General features: G+C 33.7%; 2 protein-coding genes across 4 annotated transcripts; both read left to right on the top strand.

Annotated features, from left to right (window-relative positions):
* Positions 1 to 2,531: 2,531 nt before the first annotated feature.
* LOC101214567 (uncharacterized protein Cbei_0202) lies at positions 2,532 to 11,315 on the top strand. The gene is made up of 15 exons (XM_004144744.3): positions 2,532 to 2,959; positions 3,039 to 3,101; positions 3,219 to 3,653; positions 5,343 to 5,414; positions 5,731 to 5,856; positions 5,967 to 6,179; positions 6,394 to 6,441; positions 6,777 to 6,938; positions 7,339 to 7,500; positions 7,712 to 7,805; positions 8,090 to 8,208; positions 8,296 to 8,340; positions 8,870 to 9,185; positions 10,166 to 10,357; positions 10,905 to 11,315. Exons 1-13 carry the CDS (start codon positions 2,642 to 2,644, stop codon positions 9,101 to 9,103), a joined length of 2,091 nt encoding a protein of 696 aa, XP_004144792.2. The 5' UTR covers positions 2,532 to 2,641; the 3' UTR covers positions 9,104 to 9,185; positions 10,166 to 10,357; positions 10,905 to 11,315.
* A 2,328-nt stretch (positions 11,316 to 13,643) lies between these two features.
* On the top strand, positions 13,644 to 18,135 carry LOC101217519 (zinc finger CCCH domain-containing protein 40). Of its 3 annotated transcripts, none has more exons than XM_031881081.1 (5): positions 13,644 to 13,817; positions 14,259 to 14,400; positions 14,730 to 14,999; positions 15,174 to 15,397; positions 16,854 to 18,135. In XM_031881081.1, the coding sequence occupies exons 2-5, from the start codon at positions 14,296 to 14,298 to the stop codon at positions 17,806 to 17,808; spliced, it is 1,554 nt and encodes a 517-aa protein (XP_031736941.1). In that variant the 5' UTR covers positions 13,644 to 13,817; positions 14,259 to 14,295; the 3' UTR covers positions 17,809 to 18,135. The 3 variants fall into 3 exon arrangements, with proteins under 3 accessions (XP_031736941.1, XP_031736940.1, XP_011648901.1); XM_031881080.1 differs by having other exon boundaries at positions 14,248 to 14,400; XM_011650599.2 differs by having other exon boundaries at positions 14,140 to 14,400.
* Positions 18,136 to 20,280: the final 2,145 nt, after the last annotated feature.

Raw genomic sequence — 20,280 nt, 5'->3', positions numbered from 1 at the left:
GCTTAAATATCACCCATGCAACTATTTCAAAGATTTGTGCAGTTAGAGAGATGTAATCAAAGTTAATAGTGATGAGAAAGGGGAGAGCATTTACGTTGTGTTAGAGATGTAATAAAAGTTAATAGTGATGAGAAAGGGGAGAGCATTTACGTTGTGTTACAAACTACCCAACTAACTATAGCTTTAAAAAATATATAGAATAGGTAATCTAAAACATAAAATACACCCTTTCTAAATTTTATTTTGGGATAGTAGTATATTTAGGAATTTAATTCAAAATAATTAAGTATATAGTAACATTTTAAAAAAATTGTAAATATAGTAAAATTTGTCAAATACTACCAATGATTCAAGTCTATCATCGATAGACTATGTTGCAAATATTTGTTTATAACTGATAGACCATACGAAATCTATCAACGATACAAGCCTATAAGTGATAATTTTGCTATATTTACAATTTTTAAAATTTTTTTATATATCCTTAATTATTATTGTTAAAATGGTTATCAATTGCAATTTTTCTTTTGTTTTTAGATTGGCTATCAAACTCAATATAGGTATTTTTCAAAACTCAAAAAGAATTTTCAAAAGTTTCTTCTAGTTGTAGGACTTAAATAAATATATAAGGTTAAGTTATACTTTTAGACTTATTTGGAGACCGAAAAAAAAAATCTACTTGGTCACTCTATTCTACATTGTTAGTTTTAGATTTGTTAGCAAATTGACTATAGTGTATAGTAGTGTATATGGAATACATTTTCAAATATTTATTTTAAATAGTAAGTTATTTTGAAAAAAAATTAGAGTCTTTCACAACCACCCAAAATGTATTTAATTTTTTTTGTTTAAATGAAAATATTTTTTTCTTAACTCAACCCAAACTAGTGTTTAAAATCTAATAAAATATGAATACAATTAAATGAACTTTAAAATACAAAATCCAAAATTGCAGGACAAAATAAGAGTTCGTCGAACGACTGACCTGAAAATTGAGAAAAAACGTCATGACTCGATTTTTGAAAAAAATGTCGAATGACCCTTTGCTGACATCAAATTCAAGAAAATTTACCAAAAATACACTCGTGCACGTGGAAAAGTGGTCTCACTCTCACTCATTTTGCTCAAAATTGGTGTTATTCTAGCTAAAAAGGGTGTCGTTCTTGCTCAAACTCGATGTTGCTCTCGTCCAAGTCTCGTTGTTATTTGTCTCGCTAGTCTTGCTCTTTATGCTCTCACTCTGTCAAGATCATTCACAAGCTCGCTTTCTCACTATCTCATTTTCGTACTTTCTCTCTCACACTCCTCACTGTTCTCTATTTATCATAGTTGGTCAAATTGGAGTTGTTTGTGTGGACTCGTAGTGCCAGAGACGAAGATGCAAATGAAGAAAAGAAACAAAGGGAGAAAGATGTGGGAGGGAGAAGAGGAGGGGAAAAAAGCAATATCATAACTTCGCACGATCATGATATCGACAGATAAACATTTTGCTTTTTTTTGGCTAAATTATAAAAAGCACCCCTCAAATTTGCATTTCGGGTAAAAAAAAAACATCCTTAAACTTAAAAATTAGTTAAAAAATACACTCTCCGTTTGTTTTTGATGAAAATTGTTAAAATTTTGTTTAAAAAATACACCATAGATCATTGAAAAGTTTAAAAAATATATCATAAACGGAAAAATAAATCTTACGATTAGTATATGAATTGAAACTTTATATCTTGTAGCAAAAATAACTCTGAATAATTTAAAAGTATCTCTATGGTTAGTACAATGATAAATTTATTAGAAACCGTCAATATCTCCATTAATAAATGTAGTCTCCTAAGCTTAGAGGATCCCTTCTCATCAAACCACAATGCACAATAGTAGGAGAAATACATATAACTTCATTTTCTTCCAAACAAAAAACAATGACATTTATGATATCTGAAGCCTTAAAAACAAATATTACCAACTTCATAAAACCTAACAACTTCAGATAAATTTATTAATATGATACGGTAAAGATATTTATCTTTACGTATCCTTATTTTTTCATACTTTTTTTAGTTTAAGATAATTTTTGAAATAAATTGAATTAAATTAGAATCAATATCATTTAAGATAAATTAATGAATGATAATAATATTTCAAATCAAAATTTAACAAGTACCATTAATAAAATCTACCACAACTTATTATTAATTTTGCAACAACATTTATGTATATTTGTTAACGTTAATCCTTAATATTTTATTTATTTATTCAATGAATTCTATACACATTTTAATTCTTGTATATTTAAACTAAAAAATAAATAAAAATAATGTAAGAAACAAAAATGATTATCAATTACATTTGTATTTTTATTTCAATTTTTTAAAAAACAACAAATAGTTATCAAACAATAGTTAAAAAAAAAAAAAAAAACAAAGACGTAATGACCTTTAATAATTTAGTTTTTTTCTTTTAGTTTAATAAAAAAAAAGCTCAAGTTATTTGTCATACGTTCAAAATGGGTCGGGTCATCTTTACCATTACTTCACAAAACAAATGCAAAGAGATTGAGCTTTTTCAGTTATCACATCGTTTTGTTGGTCATCCGAATTCCGAATTCTGCAGCTTCACTGCAGTCTACTTCTTTCGTTGCCCATCCGCCATGGCTCTTCTTCCCTCCAAGCTCCCTTTCACTTATCCTAATTCTACACTCTTCTCTTCACCTCCAAGGCTTTCTTCTCTTCATCTTCCACCATTTCGAGTCTCATGCGCCAAACGGACCGGCAAGAAGAGGTATCCATCGGAAAAGAAGAAGCTCAAGTTGAAACACAAAGAAGTCCTCACAACCGTTGAGAACAAGTTCGAAGGCATTTGGAGGTTGTTCAAGCTCGTAGTTCCTGTTGAAAAGGATCCTGGCAAGGATTTTCATGGCCTCTCGGATGCTTTGATGCAAGAAATTGCTAAAGTGCTCGAGTTTCCGGTAATTTTGGCAGTTTCGTTGATTATATGGTTTGACGAACACTTTGAATCAAATTCATGCTGTTTTCCTTTGTTTTCAGGTCGCTTCGCTGCTGCCGCGGGAAGCTTTCTCTGTTATTCGTAAATCTTTTGACGCTAGGAAGGTATGTTTATATGTTTAATGGTATTCTTAGCAATGGCTGTTGTTTAGGAGGAACAGTTTATTATCAAGAAGTTGCTGGGTTCTTAACTTGTGTTAATTGCATCATCGATGGTTCCAGATGTTGAAGGAACCGAAGTTTGTTTATACTGTGGACATGGATGTACATAGCCTACTGATTCTTGAACCGCGTGCTCGGGATTTCATTTCGGACTTGGAGCCTAAAGTTGGATTGATGGAGCATTTTGCTAAAGAAAAGGTATCCAATGATGTAATCAGTATCGTTCATGATCTCAAAAGTAATCAGGAAGTGGTGGGAGCAAATGGACTTACCGGTCACTCTGGTCCTTACTTACGCATGTCAAATGGTAAACCAAAAATTGCTGTTGTTGGCAGTGGTCCATCTGGCCTTTTCGCCTCTCTTGTCCTTGCAGAGTTTGGGGCTGATGTTACCTTGATTGAAAGAGGTCAACCAGTGGAGCAAAGAGGGCGTGATATTGGTGCATTGGTATCTCGTAGGATTCTGGAGCTGGATAGCAATTTTTGCTTTGGGGAGGTATTTGTTTTCAAGCTATATATGCTTTGCATTATTGCTTGATTTGAAAAGCCTTACTTTTGACTGCTGTTGTATGATCTTTTAGTGTCATTAGTATCTGGTCCAAAAGATTTGTTGTTATACTTGATGCTTATGATTGTGTAAATGCAAACAACAAATTGAAAAATGAACTTATACTTACTAGTACCTATTCTGAAATTAGAAACATTTTTTTCACTGTTGCTAGACAAAGTAAGGTTCACTTTGAAATGAAGAACTGTAACATCCCAAGTCACCCAAACAACCATAGACTTCAATTTCCTCTATTTCTCAACCTCCATACTGAAAACGCCTTCAACCAATTTTCAATTTTGTCACGTAAGTACAGGGATGTAGTGAACCCCCATAACATCCAATTCCAAGCCAATCAAGTAAATGGGCAATGAATTAACAAGTGGTCAGGAGACTCAGCAATTTTGAGGCACAACAAGCACACTGAAGGAGATAAAACCCAACTAACCGACTTCCTTTGGAGCAAATCATGAGTGTTGAGCTCTTTGTGAGCCAAAGGCCACAAAATAACTTCCACCCTCTTTGGAGTGCAAGCCTTTCAAATAGCATCAATTAATGTCATAGATTAAATACTAATTTTGCGTCCAAGATTTTATTAGATGAACTTCAAATGTAGTGGAGAGTTGTTGGTGTTGACTTCTTAGGAACTGAGTCAAACTTGAAGCTAAGTTTATTTCAGAGAGTTGTTGTTGTTTGGTTGTTTACTTCCATCCCCCCCCCCCCCCCCCATTATTATTAGCTATGTGTTATTTTTCTCTTTGTGATGATTAAAGGTTTTTACTTTGATTAACCAAGAGATCCCCTCCATTGTTGTTCCTTTAATTTGTCACATTTGGAAGACTAAAATTCCGAAAAAGGTGAAAATTTTCTTATGGTCACTCGCTTACAGAAGCCTTAACACTCATGAGAATCTACAAAAAAAAATTCACTATACTATGCTTAGCCCCTCGATGTGTTGCCTTTGCTTCAAAGAAGAGGAAACCTTGGACCACTTATTTTTGCATGGTTTCTTTACTAGGAAAGCTTGGAACACTTTGTTTAGAATTTTTTATTTGAAGCTTTGTAAGGTTGATAGCTGGTTGATTGAAGGGCTTAACATTAGAGGTTATAGCCTGAAAGGAAACATTTTATGGAGATGTGCTACTCGGTCCATTTTGTGGTGCATTTGGAAAGAAAGGAATAGTGAAAATTTTGAAGATAGCTATAATTCTTTTGATTCTTTTTGGACTGTGTTGCAACACACAGCTTCTTGGTGGAGTACGAATTACACCAAACACTTTTGTAATTATAGCCTTTCAATGATATTCAACAATTGGAAGGCCATCATTTTTTAGTTTCTTCTGGGGAGGGCCCTCTTGTCCCTTGCCCTTAGGTTGTTCCATTTAGTCTTAACAAAACATTGAGATTGAATTCTCACTTCTGTGTGCAATGTGGCCATATGGGTGCCACGTTATTCCTTAATTCAATTTTGATATTGTTGATCCAATGATGCACGGTCAATTGGGTATCTTTTGTCTTTTCTTACTGGCATATTGTTCTATGGTCATTTATTGGTGCTCCTTTCTTCAAACATATCACGTTGCTTGGCTCTTCAGTTATTTATCTTTGAGTCATTCATTTAGAACTTATGCATGGCAGGGTGGTGCAGGTACCTGGAGTGATGGGAAGTTGGTCACTAGAATTGGTAGAAACAGTGGCAGCGTGCAAGCGGTTAGACTTTTCCCCCTTACAGATTTATTAATCTCTCTCTCATATTATTACACTATATAGGTGTCACAGTATTAGGTGTGTTTTTACATTAAGGGACCTAAATCGTGTGACCTTCTGAATGTTATTCTGTAGTTTTTCTATGATGCCTAATCTTCATTATAATCCATATTTCCTTTGTGGATTCTTTTATTTTTTTCTATGAAAGTGTAATATTTTGCAAAAAAAAATAAAATTCACTTTCTTGCCTCAACTTGCAACACGTTCCAACAATATTATGTCATGCTTCTGAGTTTTGTGTTCAAATTCTAATTTCTAGGTTATGAAATCTTTAGTTTATTTTGGGGCCCCAAAGAACATCTTACTCAATGGAAAGCCGCACCTTGGAACAGACAAGTTGATTCCATTACTTAGAAACATTCGGCAGCACTTGGAAACATTGGGTGTGAGTTTCTACCCTATTCCTGTCCTTGGATTTGTATGAAGATGAAATATTTTTCTAATTTCCACATTTGTTCAGTTTTCTCCCACTTAATTTCTATGACTTTATTCCAGGTCACTATCAAGTTCGGGACTAGGGTTGATGATCTAATTGAAGAGGGTGGACATGTAGCGGGTGTTAAAGTTTCTGATTCAAGAGACAAGTTAAAGCTGAGCAAGCAGACGCTTGAATATGATGCTATTGTCCTAGCTGTTGGCCATTCTGCCCGTGATGTATATCAAATGCTTTTGTCTCATAACATCCCCGTGATTCCCAAGGAGTTTTCCGTTAGTTTCTTCTTTATCCCTCTTGTTTTGTGGATAAATTTGCTTCCCTAACAAGGATATTGCATCTCTTCATGCTCTCTTTATGCCAAAAATGTTGAATACGTGGATGCTAAAAGTAAAACAATACTGGATTCACTTTTTGTGCCAGATTTGTTGTTGGCTTACTGGATCTCTTTTTATAATGCTCACATCGTTGTCTTCTGTGCTTGAATAGGTTGGTTTAAGGATCGAGCATCCTCAAGAATTAATAAACAGCATACAGGTTAGTTTTATTGCTTTGCTTAAAATTGATTGGCTTTCACTATATTTTCCAACTAAAAAGAAATAAAGAATTCTGATAATTTTCCCGTTGGATGCATTCCTATCAAACAACTACTTGCTAGAATTATGGTGGTTTCATCTGCATCTTCATGAAGCATGCATACAAATTGTGTTGGTAAAAAAAGTGTGAACAAAACTTTGTAACTACTCTAAAGCCGAGTTGATTTTATGTCTAAATTTTCTCTCTTATCTACTCACACTACTTGCATTGGTTCTCATTTCATATACTTTTCACCTTGTTTTAAGATGTAAACGTCCTCATATATTCAAATGTAGTATTCTGGATTAGCCAACGAGGTAGAGAAAGGGCGTGGGAAAGTACCTGTGGCAGATTATAAAGTTGCTAAGTATGTTAATATAGACACGAAGAATCCATCCTCCAATTTTCTTGCAGCAAGTCGCAGTTGCTATTCATTTTGCATGTGTCCTGGTGGCCAGGTATGCTTCTCAAATTGATTGCACTGACCAAGAATGCATATTTTAAAGCCTGCCTTTAGGTTGCAAGCTTTTCCGGTGTCTGATTCCACCACAATCGAGATGATTTGGCAATGATTGGTGTGCAGTTATGTAAAAAAAAACTGTCACTTGTTAAAAAGATAAAGTCCAGTTACTTCCTAATGTCACATCTGCATTGATTCACATCTTCCTTTAGGTTGCAAGCTTTTTCGGTCTCTTTATTTCTGTACATAAGAAAAATAGTACATAATATTAGTGTGTTTAAGTGCTGTCTCATTAGATAACTAGCACCTGCCGTAAATTCATTATTCACCACCATAAAGAGTTTTATTATTGCATTATTTCTGTCAGTTCAATAGTAACTTGGTATTGTCACATCTAGGTTGTCCTCACAAGTACGAACCCCGGAGAACTTTGTATCAATGGCATGTCATTCTCTAGACGTTCATCAAAATGGGCAAATGCTGCCCTTGTTGTCACTGTTTCAACCAAGGACTTCAATGATCTTGGTTTTCGTGGACCTCTTGCTGGGGTTGAATTCCAGGTACCTTTTCTGTGTTCTCTCACTTCTTCTAAAGAAAAGTTTATCTTTTTCAGCAATTGTATTCAGACATTTCTTCTTCATGTGAATAAATCTATCTTTCCTAAAATAACTTTAGGCCATTAACTTTTGTTATTAGATATGAATGACTTATCCAACTCGGTGACTTTCATAAAGGATGTTTCTTATTGATATTACACTATTTTCTTGTCAGAGAGAGCTTGAGCAAAGAGCAGCCGTCATGGGCGGTGGAAATTTTGTTTTGCCTGTGCAGACTGCTACTGATTTTATGGACAGAAGATTAAGAGGTATGTCAAGTCACTGATTTCTCTGAAACCTTAGAATCGAGTAGAATACTGCTACTCAAAAGAGGGTGGACACAGAAATTTGCATCTTGATGTCGACTGCAACACTAAAATGTTCTATACTGAAAATCAAGTTTCTAACCAACTGACCTATGCTCAAGCTGGCTGTTAAGAAAACCTTGTTACATGATCATCTCCGACATTTACTATCAGCGTGAGAATTTGCCCTAAATTTCATTATACCAGCTGTTTTCCTTTCAGATTGATTCTTTTCCTTCTATTCTCAGTGACATCTGTGCCACCGTCAAGTTACCGGTTAGGAGTGAAGGCCTCAAACCTCCACGAGTTATTCCCTGATCACATAACAGAAGCTTTACAGCAGTCTATCCTAGCATTTGATCAAGAGGTTCTCTCTTACTATCCTTTTGACATTGTGGATATCTTAATTATACGAACTCACTGACCTTTTTCTTTTCAAATTTTGGGCGTTCAGTTACCAGGTTTTCTCTCAAGTGACGCTCTTCTACATGGAGTGGAGGTAGTTTTTCTCTCTTTATTAGACATTTTGTGTCCAAAAGTTATCTGGTCCCCTTTTTTTGTTTGGATTAAATGGTTTAAATGATTAATGCATTTGGGGAAAGTATTAATTATGCATTTCCTTTTAACACAATTTTAAAACACATTTGGTCAAATTATGAGTTCAGTCATGAACTTTCTCTGTTGTGGTTATAAGTTTATGAACTTTAAAACATATGCCTATTACCCTCTAAATTTTCCATTTAGAAAAGTCAGGGGTCCAATTTTTTCCTAATAACTTCTTAGTGAATCATTAAAATTGTTAAATATGCCACATTTATTAGGACAGGTTGAACACTTTTAAAGCATAGGGGATCTATAAGACACAAAATAAAAAAAATTTGACTTTTTCTAAAGTTCTAAAACACACGAGACACAAACACAACTTTGACACGTGTCATTTAACCGAAAAATTTCTAACCAATCAAACATTGTTACAACTTTTTCTTTTTAGTAGAATCACCATTTGTTGAAATTTGTTTTGCTCTCAGACGAGAACAAGTTCCCCTATTCAAATCCCACGCAATCCTGAGACGTATGAAAGCACATCTGTTAGAGGACTCTACCCGGTTGGTGAAGGAGCAGGCTATGCTGGAGGAATTGTAAGTGCCGCAGTCGATGGCATGTATGCAGGCTTTGCAGTAGCCAAGAGTTTCAATCTTTACCATGGTGACCTTGAAACGGTTTTGGGTAAGGCGCAAAATTCTGGGTCCGTAATGTACTAGAGCTCATCTGGTGAATAGGCACGTCAATGCTGGCAAGGCCATCTAAATCAACCAGTTTCCCACCTTCAACTTGATTATAGAGGTGCGTAACTGCAATTATTAATTTCTTGCTAAGAGGTGTTAAGAGCCTTTCTAAAGGTTATTATTACCATCTTTTTATAATTTTGCTGTCTTCAATGGAGTTAGGTTCAAGTAAGCTTTAATTCTATTTTGGTTCTCTAATTTTTTGAACATTCTATCTCATTCTCAATCATTGAACTTTATTATAAAAAAAAACGTCAGTAATTAACTTTTTTAGTATATGATTTAGGAGACACTTGACATTAACCATATTTACTTGACATAAAGATATTTATTTGCTTGTTCATTAGATAACTAGAAATAATAACAAATATTTAAAGCATACGATCAACTTTTAATCCAAAGTTTAAGAAGTAAAACATGACATTTAGTAGAAAGACTAAAATATAATATTTGAAAGTTTAGGGACTGAAATATTATAAGGATAAAAGTGAGAACAAAATAGAGTTCTAAAATTGTAAAATAAGGATTAAAATAGGACGGTCTAAAAAGCATGTAAGGTATCCCTTACTAATATCAGTATTGATATGAAAGAGTTGCCCAAAGACTACAATTCCCTTCGAGTACAAAGAGCTTAACCTCCCCTTTCTCAAGACTACTTACAAATGACCAAAAGCCTGCCTTTAACCATTATCATCTTATTCTATATATAGACTGACTCCCTCCTCACTTTCACAACCTAGTGGCCGTCCCCACTTTGTAATTAACTTTCACTCGTACTATCCTTTTTTACCCTCACTCGAATATTTCAGCAGAATGGGAGCCCTAACAAAGTACTGACTAGCTTAAGAGTTTTTAAATTTTTACGATGTTCATATTATTTTTAACACTATTTACAATTGTACATATACTCGGTAAATGGAGGTATATTGGAAGGACATTAACAACATATTTTAAAAAAAGAAAAGCCATCCCTTTCAAGTTATATAATTTGAATTTGGGTATACCCATAATGAAAACTTGCATGCTTTTTGTAAGCAGCTATACTTTTGGCCTACAAAAGGAGCATCAAATTCCTATGCTGGAACCTGAACAAGGTCCTGCATCCAAGTCATCGATTGGAGGTGAAAAATCTACTTCTATTTCGTAAATATGTGTCAATTAAATGAGCTGCTCGGGCGTCTATTGCAGTTGATTCAAACTGATTTCAAGCACAGACTGTAGTCGGTCCAGGTAAATACTCATTCAATTATCCATGCTTCACTCTTCAATTTTTGTCAACTAATACACGATTATTTTATTTTTACTTTCTTTTAAGTCACCGCAGCAGTTGAATTCATGAAAAATACTTGAACTTATCTACATAATCAAGCATGAAAAATGAAAAAGGATTCTTGTCCAGTTACATCAATGCTTGCTCGCTTAAAAAGACCTTAATTACTTGAAGGTGTAAATTTCTCTACATATTCAAGTTTAGGGTTTACTCAGATGAAATTGAAAATTTCAAGGTTAAACTAACTCTCTGAAGTTTATTCAACTTTAAATTGTTTATTCAAAGAACAACAGCTCATAAATCACAAACTTATTTTCTCTCAAACTATTTCCTAAATTTTCTGTGTAAAAGAAATTGTTTTGATTATTTAAAATGGAAGTAAAAGGAAAGAAGAACGTTCTTTATGATCATCGAGGTACCACAAGCTCATGAATGATGTGTATTTCCTAAGTTACATTAAGTTGGGAATAAAATACATGAAAGATTACTTGTGTGTTTCATATGCAGCAAAGGTAACTTTCAGTGGAAGCTGAAGTCTACACTCCAATAATACTTTATACATACTCCCAACCAGAGTTGCTTTTGGATCCTATGAGACAATCAACACTTAGAGATTCTGCCTATTATTATGGGTATGTATTAATTTACACATTGCCGTGTTACGATAAAATTGTTATGCCAAATAATATTTAGGTAATTATAATGGCTAACAATTTTAGGGATAATAAGTAAGAGTATATCGACATTTTAAAAAAATTGCAAATATAGTAACGTTTATCAATGATATACTTTTATCGCTAATAAACTCTTACGATCTGTCAGTGATAGAACAAGATTTGTAATATGGTCTACCGGTGACAGACTCTTGACAAATCTTTGAATCTAAGTGTTATATTTGTCATAATTCCAATTTTATTTTGAATGGAATTTACTCTTTGACCTAGTTATTAAAAAGGTGGAGAAGAAAAAAAAAAAAACTTTTAAGAGTATAACATGTTAGGAAAACATCAGGCTCAGAGCCAAATTTATGAGGTTAATTAGATAGTGAAAAATATTCCTTACATGGAGTTTGCTTTTATTATATTTTCGAACTTTACAAACTTTCATTTTAACTTTTGAAGTTTAAAGTTTGTTTAAAAAAAAACCTTTGTTGCTGTTTGTTGTTCAATTTATAGGATTGGTAGGTCAAATCAAGATGGTTATCTTTGAGAAATTTGTATAAAAAAGTATATGCCTATGCTATCCTTCCTATGTCAATTTTGAAAACACAAAATCTTATTGGGTTAAAGATTGCAATTTTCTAAACAATAAAACTTATTTAATTAGTTAGGAAATTTGAATATAATTGGACAACTACTAGAAGGAATAGACTACGGTACAGGTTTGTACGGTTTGTTTGGATTGAATTAAGAAAAAAATGTTATTTAAAAAACTCATTTTTATTTAAATATTTTTTCTTAAAAGTTATTTAAAATACACTTAAAAATCTATTTTGATTATTTTTCAAACACTTTAGTTTTTTTCAAAATAAATTATTTTCTTTCTTTAAAAATTATTTAAAATACACTCAAAAATCTATTTTGAGTACTTTTCAAACACTTGAGTTTTTTTTAAAATAATTTATTTTCTAAATTAAATACTTGAAATAACTTATTTTTTAAATTAAATATTTGAAAATATAATTTAAACATACGTGAGACTGGTTTGGAAGGTTAAAGTATAACTATTTAAAAGTTACTAACAAATATAGCAAAAGTGTGCTTAATTTAACCGTGATAATTGAGATATTTTTTACGAGTTACTAACAAATATGCTTTATTAATTATTAATACGTATGTAAACCCTAGTTATCTTTTGTCTGCTCATTATGATTTCAATATTTGTTGGAACGAGGGATTGAATTATGGAGTCTTTAGATAGAGTGATAATTCTAATTCTACTTTCTAATCTTTCTTAAAGGAGAATAAATGAAACTTTTTTTTTGTTATGATATCAAGTGTAAATTATAAGTGAATTGGTTATATGATAATAGTGATTTTTGTAAAAGAAAAAACAATTGTCACATGTTATCAAAATTTATAGTAAAAACAGTAATACATAACAAAAGGATTTTTAAAAAGTAATAATAAACTAGTAGGTTAAACAAAAATTAATACTTATTGAATGTAAGTGAATTAAAATTTGACAAAGAGAGAAAAATGGGAAGAGAGTATATAATTTTTTAAAAATTATTTATCGATATCAATATTTTTTTTTCATACTACTAGTATTTTTATAAAATTTATATATGACGTTTTTGTTGATGTCAATAAACGTTTGATTGCTTCCAACTTAATATTTAGTATTCGATTTAATTTAAATTGTATTAAATTGAACCGTGAAAGCATGACAAAATGAAATTTTATGCGGATCTTTTAGAAAAAAAACAAGCAATTCATATAAACATTAATAGATATAATATCCAATGGAGTAACGAAAATGTTCCAATTCAATGTAGTTTAATTTCATTTCGGTGTTTAAAATGTCAATATTCACGCTAATATGGAGATCTCAATTTTAAGAGATGTTGGTAGAAGTATGATGAAATAACAATGTTGACAAATACTTATGATTGTTCTTTTAATTTTTTAACACGTTTAAATTAATTGTTGAAGGTTGGCTAAGGCAAGACCGAAAGACTATAGGCAAACTTGATCCTATAGAACCAAGAGGAGACGTAGGATGACATGCAATAGTAGTTAAAAATAAATAACTATTGAAAAATAATCAAGACGTGTCCAATTTAGCACCCTGCTACTCCAAACGTTGAAAACACCTAACATATGTGTACTCACATAACTAGAGGCATATATGTCAATAGAAGAGTCTATAGATACGACCTTAGAAGAAAAAATAATCTCCAAATGAGAGTTAATTTATGTATTAATTTAAACATCAAAAAGTGATAGATGTTCGTCACAACGCCGAGAATCTCTTATATTTGACCAATAATTTAATATATATTTTTGTAATTTTTAGATAAATTTTGTCTCTTAGTTATTTTTTTAGGGTGGGTAAATAATTTGTCATTTTTTTTATTTTTGAGGAACTCTATTTATGTAATATAGATATACAATATAGTTTTACTTTTTCAAACTAAAACTAATAAAATTACTTTAAGAAAAATAAAAGTAATTGAAAAATATGGGAGAGAGGTTTCCTAATTCTTTTGGGGCGTCAAAATATAATAATAACAAAAAGATTTTTAGGGTTTTCGTTATACTTCGTTTGTGCAGCCGTGGTGAGTGGTACTCCCTCTCGCTCCTCCATCTGCTCACCTGACGTTCGTCGTCCGCCGCGCCGTCGTCGTTCGTCCTCCGTCGCGCCGTCCCGCCGTCCCGCCGTCCCGCGTTTGCCTTTTGCGGCATCTCTGTTTTCCTCGTAAGTCACTATACTCCTCGCCTTCTTTTTTCTTTCGTCTACCAGCCTCACCACGACCGTAGATCTAGAATCTCCAGTAGATTTTATTGTTTGTTTGTCCTTTAATCTAATTTCTGAAATCATTGAATTTATCCTTTAATCTTTCATTTCGTTTGTTCTCTGAGATGATATACTCAGGGTTTTGATTTACATGTGCATTTAATTCTGTTCACTGTGACGTTTATTGGAAGAATTAGGTTCGGGTTATTAAGTAAAATGTTTAAATCTATAATTTGCATATTCATGGGGTGCTAATGGAGTATTTTATGTAATCTTCTTGTAGTTTTTCTGATAACCGGCTCTTCCTCCCATGGCTATGTCGATAATTGAGTTTGAAGGCTGACTTATTGTTTGGTGGGGATTTCTGAATAGTTCATTGATTTATTGAAAGTTCCATTTAAGGCAACAAGGTCAGAGTTGGGCTCAACTAAGATTTTCCATGGCGCATCGGTTGCTAAGGGATCTGGAAGCTGATGGGTGGGAGCGCTCTGATTTTCCCATCATCTGCGAGTCTTGCCTTGGCGATAACCCCTACGTTCGCATGGTACGCTTGTTCTTGGTTCTTCTATATTATTTAATGTTAGTACCCCTTACGCCATGAGTTACTTTGATTTTACTCTTGAATTACGTTCAGAATTTCACAATTAATCACTTGAATGTTTGAATAAGTCCTTGAATTGTACGGTCCTTGCTTTGTGATAATACTATGAACTAGTGTAATGGGTAAAAAACACTAATCTATATTGTTTTTGTGTATGGGGGGGATGGATGGCAATGAATGTATATTGGAATTTTGTTTTCTTTTGCAATTAATGTCTTATTATTTGATTAAGGCATAACTTTTGATTCATTGGATGTAATATTTGACTGCAGACGAAAGCTGATTATGATAAAGAATGCAAAATTTGCACACGCCCATTTACAGTGTTCAGGTGGAGGCCTGGACGTGATGCTAGATATAAGAAAACAGAGATTTGTCAGACATGTAGTAAGTTAAAAAATGTATGTCAAGTTTGCCTTTTGGATCTTGAATATGGCTTACCAGTTCAAGTTCGAGACACTGCACTCTCTATCAACTCCAATGATGCTATTCCCAAGAGCGATGTGAATAGGGAATATTTTGCCGAGGAGCATGATCGAAAGGTATGTACTTTCTGTTGAAGTGTTTCTTTTAACAATATCCTGATTACTCCTTGTAGTTATTGGTGAATACTTTTGGTGAGGACTAAAGTGTTGTAAAGTTTCAATTCAATCACTTTGCATCTTTGTTGTTACTTACTTGATTTATGCTAATTCAGTTCAATGTTGACCATGCAGGCAAGAGCTGGTATCGATTATGAGTCCTCATATGGAAAGGCACGACCAAACGATACTATTTTGAAGCTTCAACGAACCACACCATACTACAAGAGGAATCGGGCACATGTTTGTAGTTTTTATATTAGGGGTGAATGCACCAGAGGTTCTGAATGCCCTTATCGACACGAGATGCCTGAAACTGGAGAGTTGTCCCAACAAAATATCAAGGATCGTTATTATGGGTATGGTTGATCTATTCCTTTGAAAGATTAGACGTGTTTAAATCATCTTTCATTTGTTTGCATATTTTAAGATTTTTTTAGCTTATATCATATGAAGTATAGTCTTCCAGAAGTAATTATTTGTTGGAGAGCGAGGATAATTGCTCAGTTATTTGTGCACAAACAATCGATACGAGGCTCTGTTGAGAATAGTATCTCTATTTATTTTTGCTCCATGTTTAAAGTGCTTGTGCCATGCATTGCTTGCTCATTGAGCAACTTATGTATGGGAAGGGATGGATGAAGGTAAGGGGTCTCACTTGATTAGATGGGAGAGTTTTGGGAGGTTGGTTTACTTGGGGCCTGGGGGCCTTGAAATAGGGAATTTAGGGATCTGTAACAAAGCTTTATTAGCCAATGGTTGAGACATTTTTCCTTTGAACCCAACTCACTTTGGCACAAGATTCTTGTAAGTAAGTTTGGGCCTTATACTATTGACTGGCTGTTGGGTGGGGTCAAAGTCACTTATCGGAATTTATGGGAAGATATTTCTTGTGGGCTTCCTTCTTTCGCTCACTTGGTTCATTATGTGGTGAGGGAGAGGAAAGAAATGTAGTTCCTGGAGGATAATTAGGTGGATCGGGTTCCTTTTGCTCTGCATTTCCTTGTCTTTTTCTATTTTCTTCCCTTAAAGACAGTAGTTTTTTTATTTTTTCTGGTTGAGCATGGAGCTTTATTTCCTTTTCATTTGTGTTTTGCAATTCCTTTTTTCGTTATTTGTTGTTTCCTTCTCCTATTTGTGAATCTATTTTTTTAATCTTTGGAGGATTAGATTCCGAGGAAAGTGAAATTTTACACCTAGTAAGTGTTACATGGCTGTGTTAACACTTTGGATCAGCTTGTGAGAAAGTTGCTTTCTTTAGTTGGCTTGTTTTGTTGTACTCTATCGAAAGGCGCGGGAAGACTTGGATTACATTCTTTGGAGATTTGAGTTTGAAAATTCCCTCTAGAATAAATTTTAAACTTCTGGCATTTTGCTTGCTTGACAACAGGACATTAGTTGTTGATTGGGGAGCCCCCCCTCCATCATTTAGGGTTTGTGTAAAGGGTTGATTTTGTATGGTTTGCTGGGATGTATTCTATTCTGTGGGACCTTTGGGGCATACAGAGTTGGAGAGAGAACCTAGTGAAGTTTGGTCCCTCGTTAGTATCACGTTACTTTCTGGACTTCAATTTTGAAGATCTTTTGTAGTTACTTTATTCGCCATTTCCTATAGTTGGAGCCCTTTCCTTTAAGGAGGCTTTCTTTTGTGGGCTTGACATTATGCTTATGTATTACTCTTTCATCTTTTCTTAATAAAAAAGAAAAGAAGGTTACATGCTTATTATATTTCATTCTCACATTTCATGTTAATAATGAGATTACTGCCATTTAGAATGAAGAGATATATTACTAACTTTCTTATCAATACCTCAGGGTTAACGATCCGGTTGCACTGAAGCTTCTTAACAAGGCTGGAGAGATGCCTTCCCTGGAACCGCCAGAAGATGAGAGTATTAGAACCTTGTATGTGGGCGGACTTGACGCTCGAGTCAGCGAGCAAGATCTTCGAGATAACTTTTACGCTCATGGCGAAATTGAATCTATCAGAATGGTGCTACAACGTGCATGCGCTTTTGTAACCTACACCACCAGAGAAGGTGCAGAAAAGGCTGCAGAAGAGCTTTCTAACAAGCTCGTAATTAGGGGCCTTAGGTTGAAATTGATGTGGGGCAGACCTCAAGCACCAAAAGCCGAGATAGAAGGTTCTGATGAAGCAAAACAAGCTGCCGTGGCTCACAGTGGAATGTTGCCGCGAGCAGTTATCTCACAGCAGCACAACCAATTACACCCTCCGGGAACCCATGACCAACCTCAAGCTATGCACTACTTCAATATTCCACCTCCACCACCTCAACAGGAGAGAGCATTCTACCCATCAATGGACCCTCAGAGAATGGGAGCTCTGGTTTCGACTCACGATGCAGGGATGCCCCCTAATGGACCTACAGGTTCAACCGAAGCTAGACCCGGTTCTGACAAACAACACCAACACCAACACCAACAGGGACATCAATTTCCCTATCACCCAATGCACCCACCACCACCTGCACAATATCAACAGCAATTTTATCCTCCGCCGCCACCATATGGTTATGTACAACATTATCCACCATATCCTCCTTATCATTCAGGCATGCCACCACCGCCGCAGTCCCAAACCCAGCCCCATCCTCCTTCAGGTTCCCAGCAATATCAGCAGCAGCATTCTGCACCACCAAGCTCAGCCCCTCTGTCCCATGGAGGAGCATCTTCCGGTTCAGCACCGCTGGGATCAACACCTTCAGCGTCTGCTCCATCTTCAACGTCTGCTGAACCTGCATCATCGTAGATCCAGACTCTGAGGCGCAGGGCTGTTGTCGAACTTCCAAACTGGACGGGAAGGCACAGAAAGCCGGGAGGGAAGGTGTGTTAGCGTTCGCTGTTCATATCTTGACTTTGTTGTCATGACTTTTGATATGTAATATTATAGTTTTCACTGGAAATGGGATGAGCTATTTGGATTTGTCACTTTCATTCCCTCAATTTCTTCCTTCCTTAGTTTAAATCCAAAATGAAATGGAAGTTAAATTCCTTTGTTACAAACTGTTGTTCAAAAGTTCATTATTACTTTTATTTTGTTGATTATTAGTAACAATCTAACAACATTTTCTTTCAATACAGCGCTATTTTAGGGAGTTCCTTTTGCCTTATGCATTAATCGTGAGTTTAGAAAATCAATGAAAATTTAGTTCAAAGAGATGTACTATGTTACATCTCAATATTTATATATAATTTTTCGGCATTAATATTTTCAACTTTGATTGTATCTAATTATATTTCAATTCTATTCAATTTTACAGTGAAATACGATCATTCAATTTTGGATAAAATATCCATTCTAAGTTATGAAAAATATCCTTTCAAGTTATGCAAATGAAAAGTGGTAAGATGGAAAAATAGAGAGGTCATCTTTATTCGGCTTGTCCCGTGAACATCTCTAATAATTGTTCAAGTCATTTTAGCGTGAAGGTACTAATAAAGGTTTATGAAATCATTGAGACGAAATTATTTATAAAGATCTATGAATTTATCAAATAACAAGAACTAAATTTAAAGTAAAGAAAAAAAATCTAATTTTCTCAAAAAGAAAAAAATAAAAGACTTTCGCATATGCATAAATTTAAATTTCATACAAAATGGAAATTAAAATTGTCTATGTGATGCGATTTGGACTTCTCTAATAAAACAAATGCCTTCGAGTTGTGATTTTCGAATTATTTGTCTTCGGCTATATGCTTTCTAATGAGCAAACCCAAGAAAAATATATATTTGTCTTTTAGGTATGAGTAGCTCTTTTCACAAATATATGCAATTTAGATTTCTCTACGTTACCCTTCATAGGTTTTTTTTCTTTTTTTCCTGAAAGACACGTACATACACACATATATATTAAACAACAAGAAGAGGAATCCACAACTCGAGACCAAGACACAAGGTAAAATGAACAGCAGGACAACAAACGACCAAGGAGAGCACCTAAGCTTAAAACAGTAGGTCTAGAATGACCATTTTTCATAAAAATACTAATAAAGAAAAAAAATTATACACTTTTAGTCTGTGAAATTTGAATCTAGATTTTATTTGATTATTTAAAGTTTTAAAAGCAACCAATATGAACTCCAAAGCACAAAATTATTATTTATATTTTATATAGTTTTGTCATTACCCGTTTTATCATTTTAGTTCATATTATATAAAGTATTTTTGTAAAAGATCAATGATGTGACATGTATTAGGGTTTTGAGAGATCCAAAATAAGTTTGATACTATAAAATCAAGTCCAAAACACTCCATCCAAATATAAACTTTAGATTACATTGTATTATATAACACCTCATATTCCAACTTTTTTTTAACTATGAATCCTGGCTAAGAGGTAAGAATGAATCCTGGAAGATGAATGTAGCAATAAAGGTAAGAAAAGCATGTTAGATGATGATCATTAAAAGAAAAAAGGAATGAACCAAAAATGGAAAAAAGAAAAGGGATGGAAGAAGGCCATTAAAGATTGAGAAGGGTCCACAATGTGAGATGAAAGTTCCACTACATAGGTTATGTCTAAGTCATGGGCATGTGGAAAAACAAAATGATATGCATAGGAATTGTTTAAATTTGAAAGTAATAATAATTTAGTTTTGAAATAGAATAATAAATTAGAAAAGATTTGTCCATAAGGGTAATGGTTATTGGAAGAGCATGTGAGGTTTGGAGATACATTGCACCCAAAGTTTTGATTCCTAAATATAATTGGCTTTATGTGTACAAACCTAATGTGTGTGAGATGTTGTTCTTTATATTTTATTTATTGACAAAATTAATGTTATATTGCTTACATATTTTGATGTGTGGTAATGATAAAATAATCATGATATGTATGGTTTGATGGCTTTATGTGTACACGTTTACTTTTTCTAGCACAACATTCGATTCACGGATGAAGCAAGATCGATCTTCTTTATTGGACAGACTTTGACCCATTCAGCTTGAGATATAATCTATCTTATTTAGGATTAGAAAATTCATATCCTAATATTAGTTGGACACAGATAAATCTTATGCCAAACTTCCTTATAATATGGTTTTGTATGAGGTAACTTAGATTTCGACTTTTTCACTAATCTATAGTTCTTTTATTGACTTAGGCATCAACTGTTGGTGTCATGTGGAAGTAAAATATTCATTAGAGGATTTCTTACCTATTCTATAATTCAAATAATTCAATTTTATGAATATTTTTTTTCTCACTTATCTACGTAGTTTT

This window comes from Cucumis sativus, chromosome 2 (assembly GCF_000004075.3).
Source record: "Cucumis sativus cultivar 9930 chromosome 2, Cucumber_9930_V3, whole genome shotgun sequence".
Classification (NCBI taxonomy): Eukaryota; Viridiplantae; Streptophyta; class Magnoliopsida; order Cucurbitales; family Cucurbitaceae; genus Cucumis; species Cucumis sativus.
The sequence above is the reverse complement of the archived record's forward strand: the minus strand, read 5'-3'. Positions and strand labels throughout refer to the sequence as shown.

Coding starts and splice junctions, on each gene's coding strand:
- LOC101217519 (XM_031881081.1), top strand. CDS start 14,296: ATGGCGCATCGGTTGCTAAGGGATCTGGAAGCTGATGGGTGGGAGCGC. Junction 15,000..15,173: donor CCGAGGAGCATGATCGAAAG/GTATGTACTTTC, acceptor TTGACCATGCAG/GCAAGAGCTGGTATCGATTA. Junction 15,398..16,853: donor ATCAAGGATCGTTATTATGG/GTATGGTTGATC, acceptor TCAATACCTCAG/GGTTAACGATCCGGTTGCAC.
- LOC101214567 (XM_004144744.3), top strand. CDS start 2,642: ATGGCTCTTCTTCCCTCCAAGCTCCCTTTCACTTATCCTAATTCTACA. Junction 5,857..5,966: donor AGCACTTGGAAACATTGGGT/GTGAGTTTCTAC, acceptor ACTTTATTCCAG/GTCACTATCAAGTTCGGGAC. Junction 6,180..6,393: donor TGATTCCCAAGGAGTTTTCC/GTTAGTTTCTTC, acceptor GTGCTTGAATAG/GTTGGTTTAAGGATCGAGCA.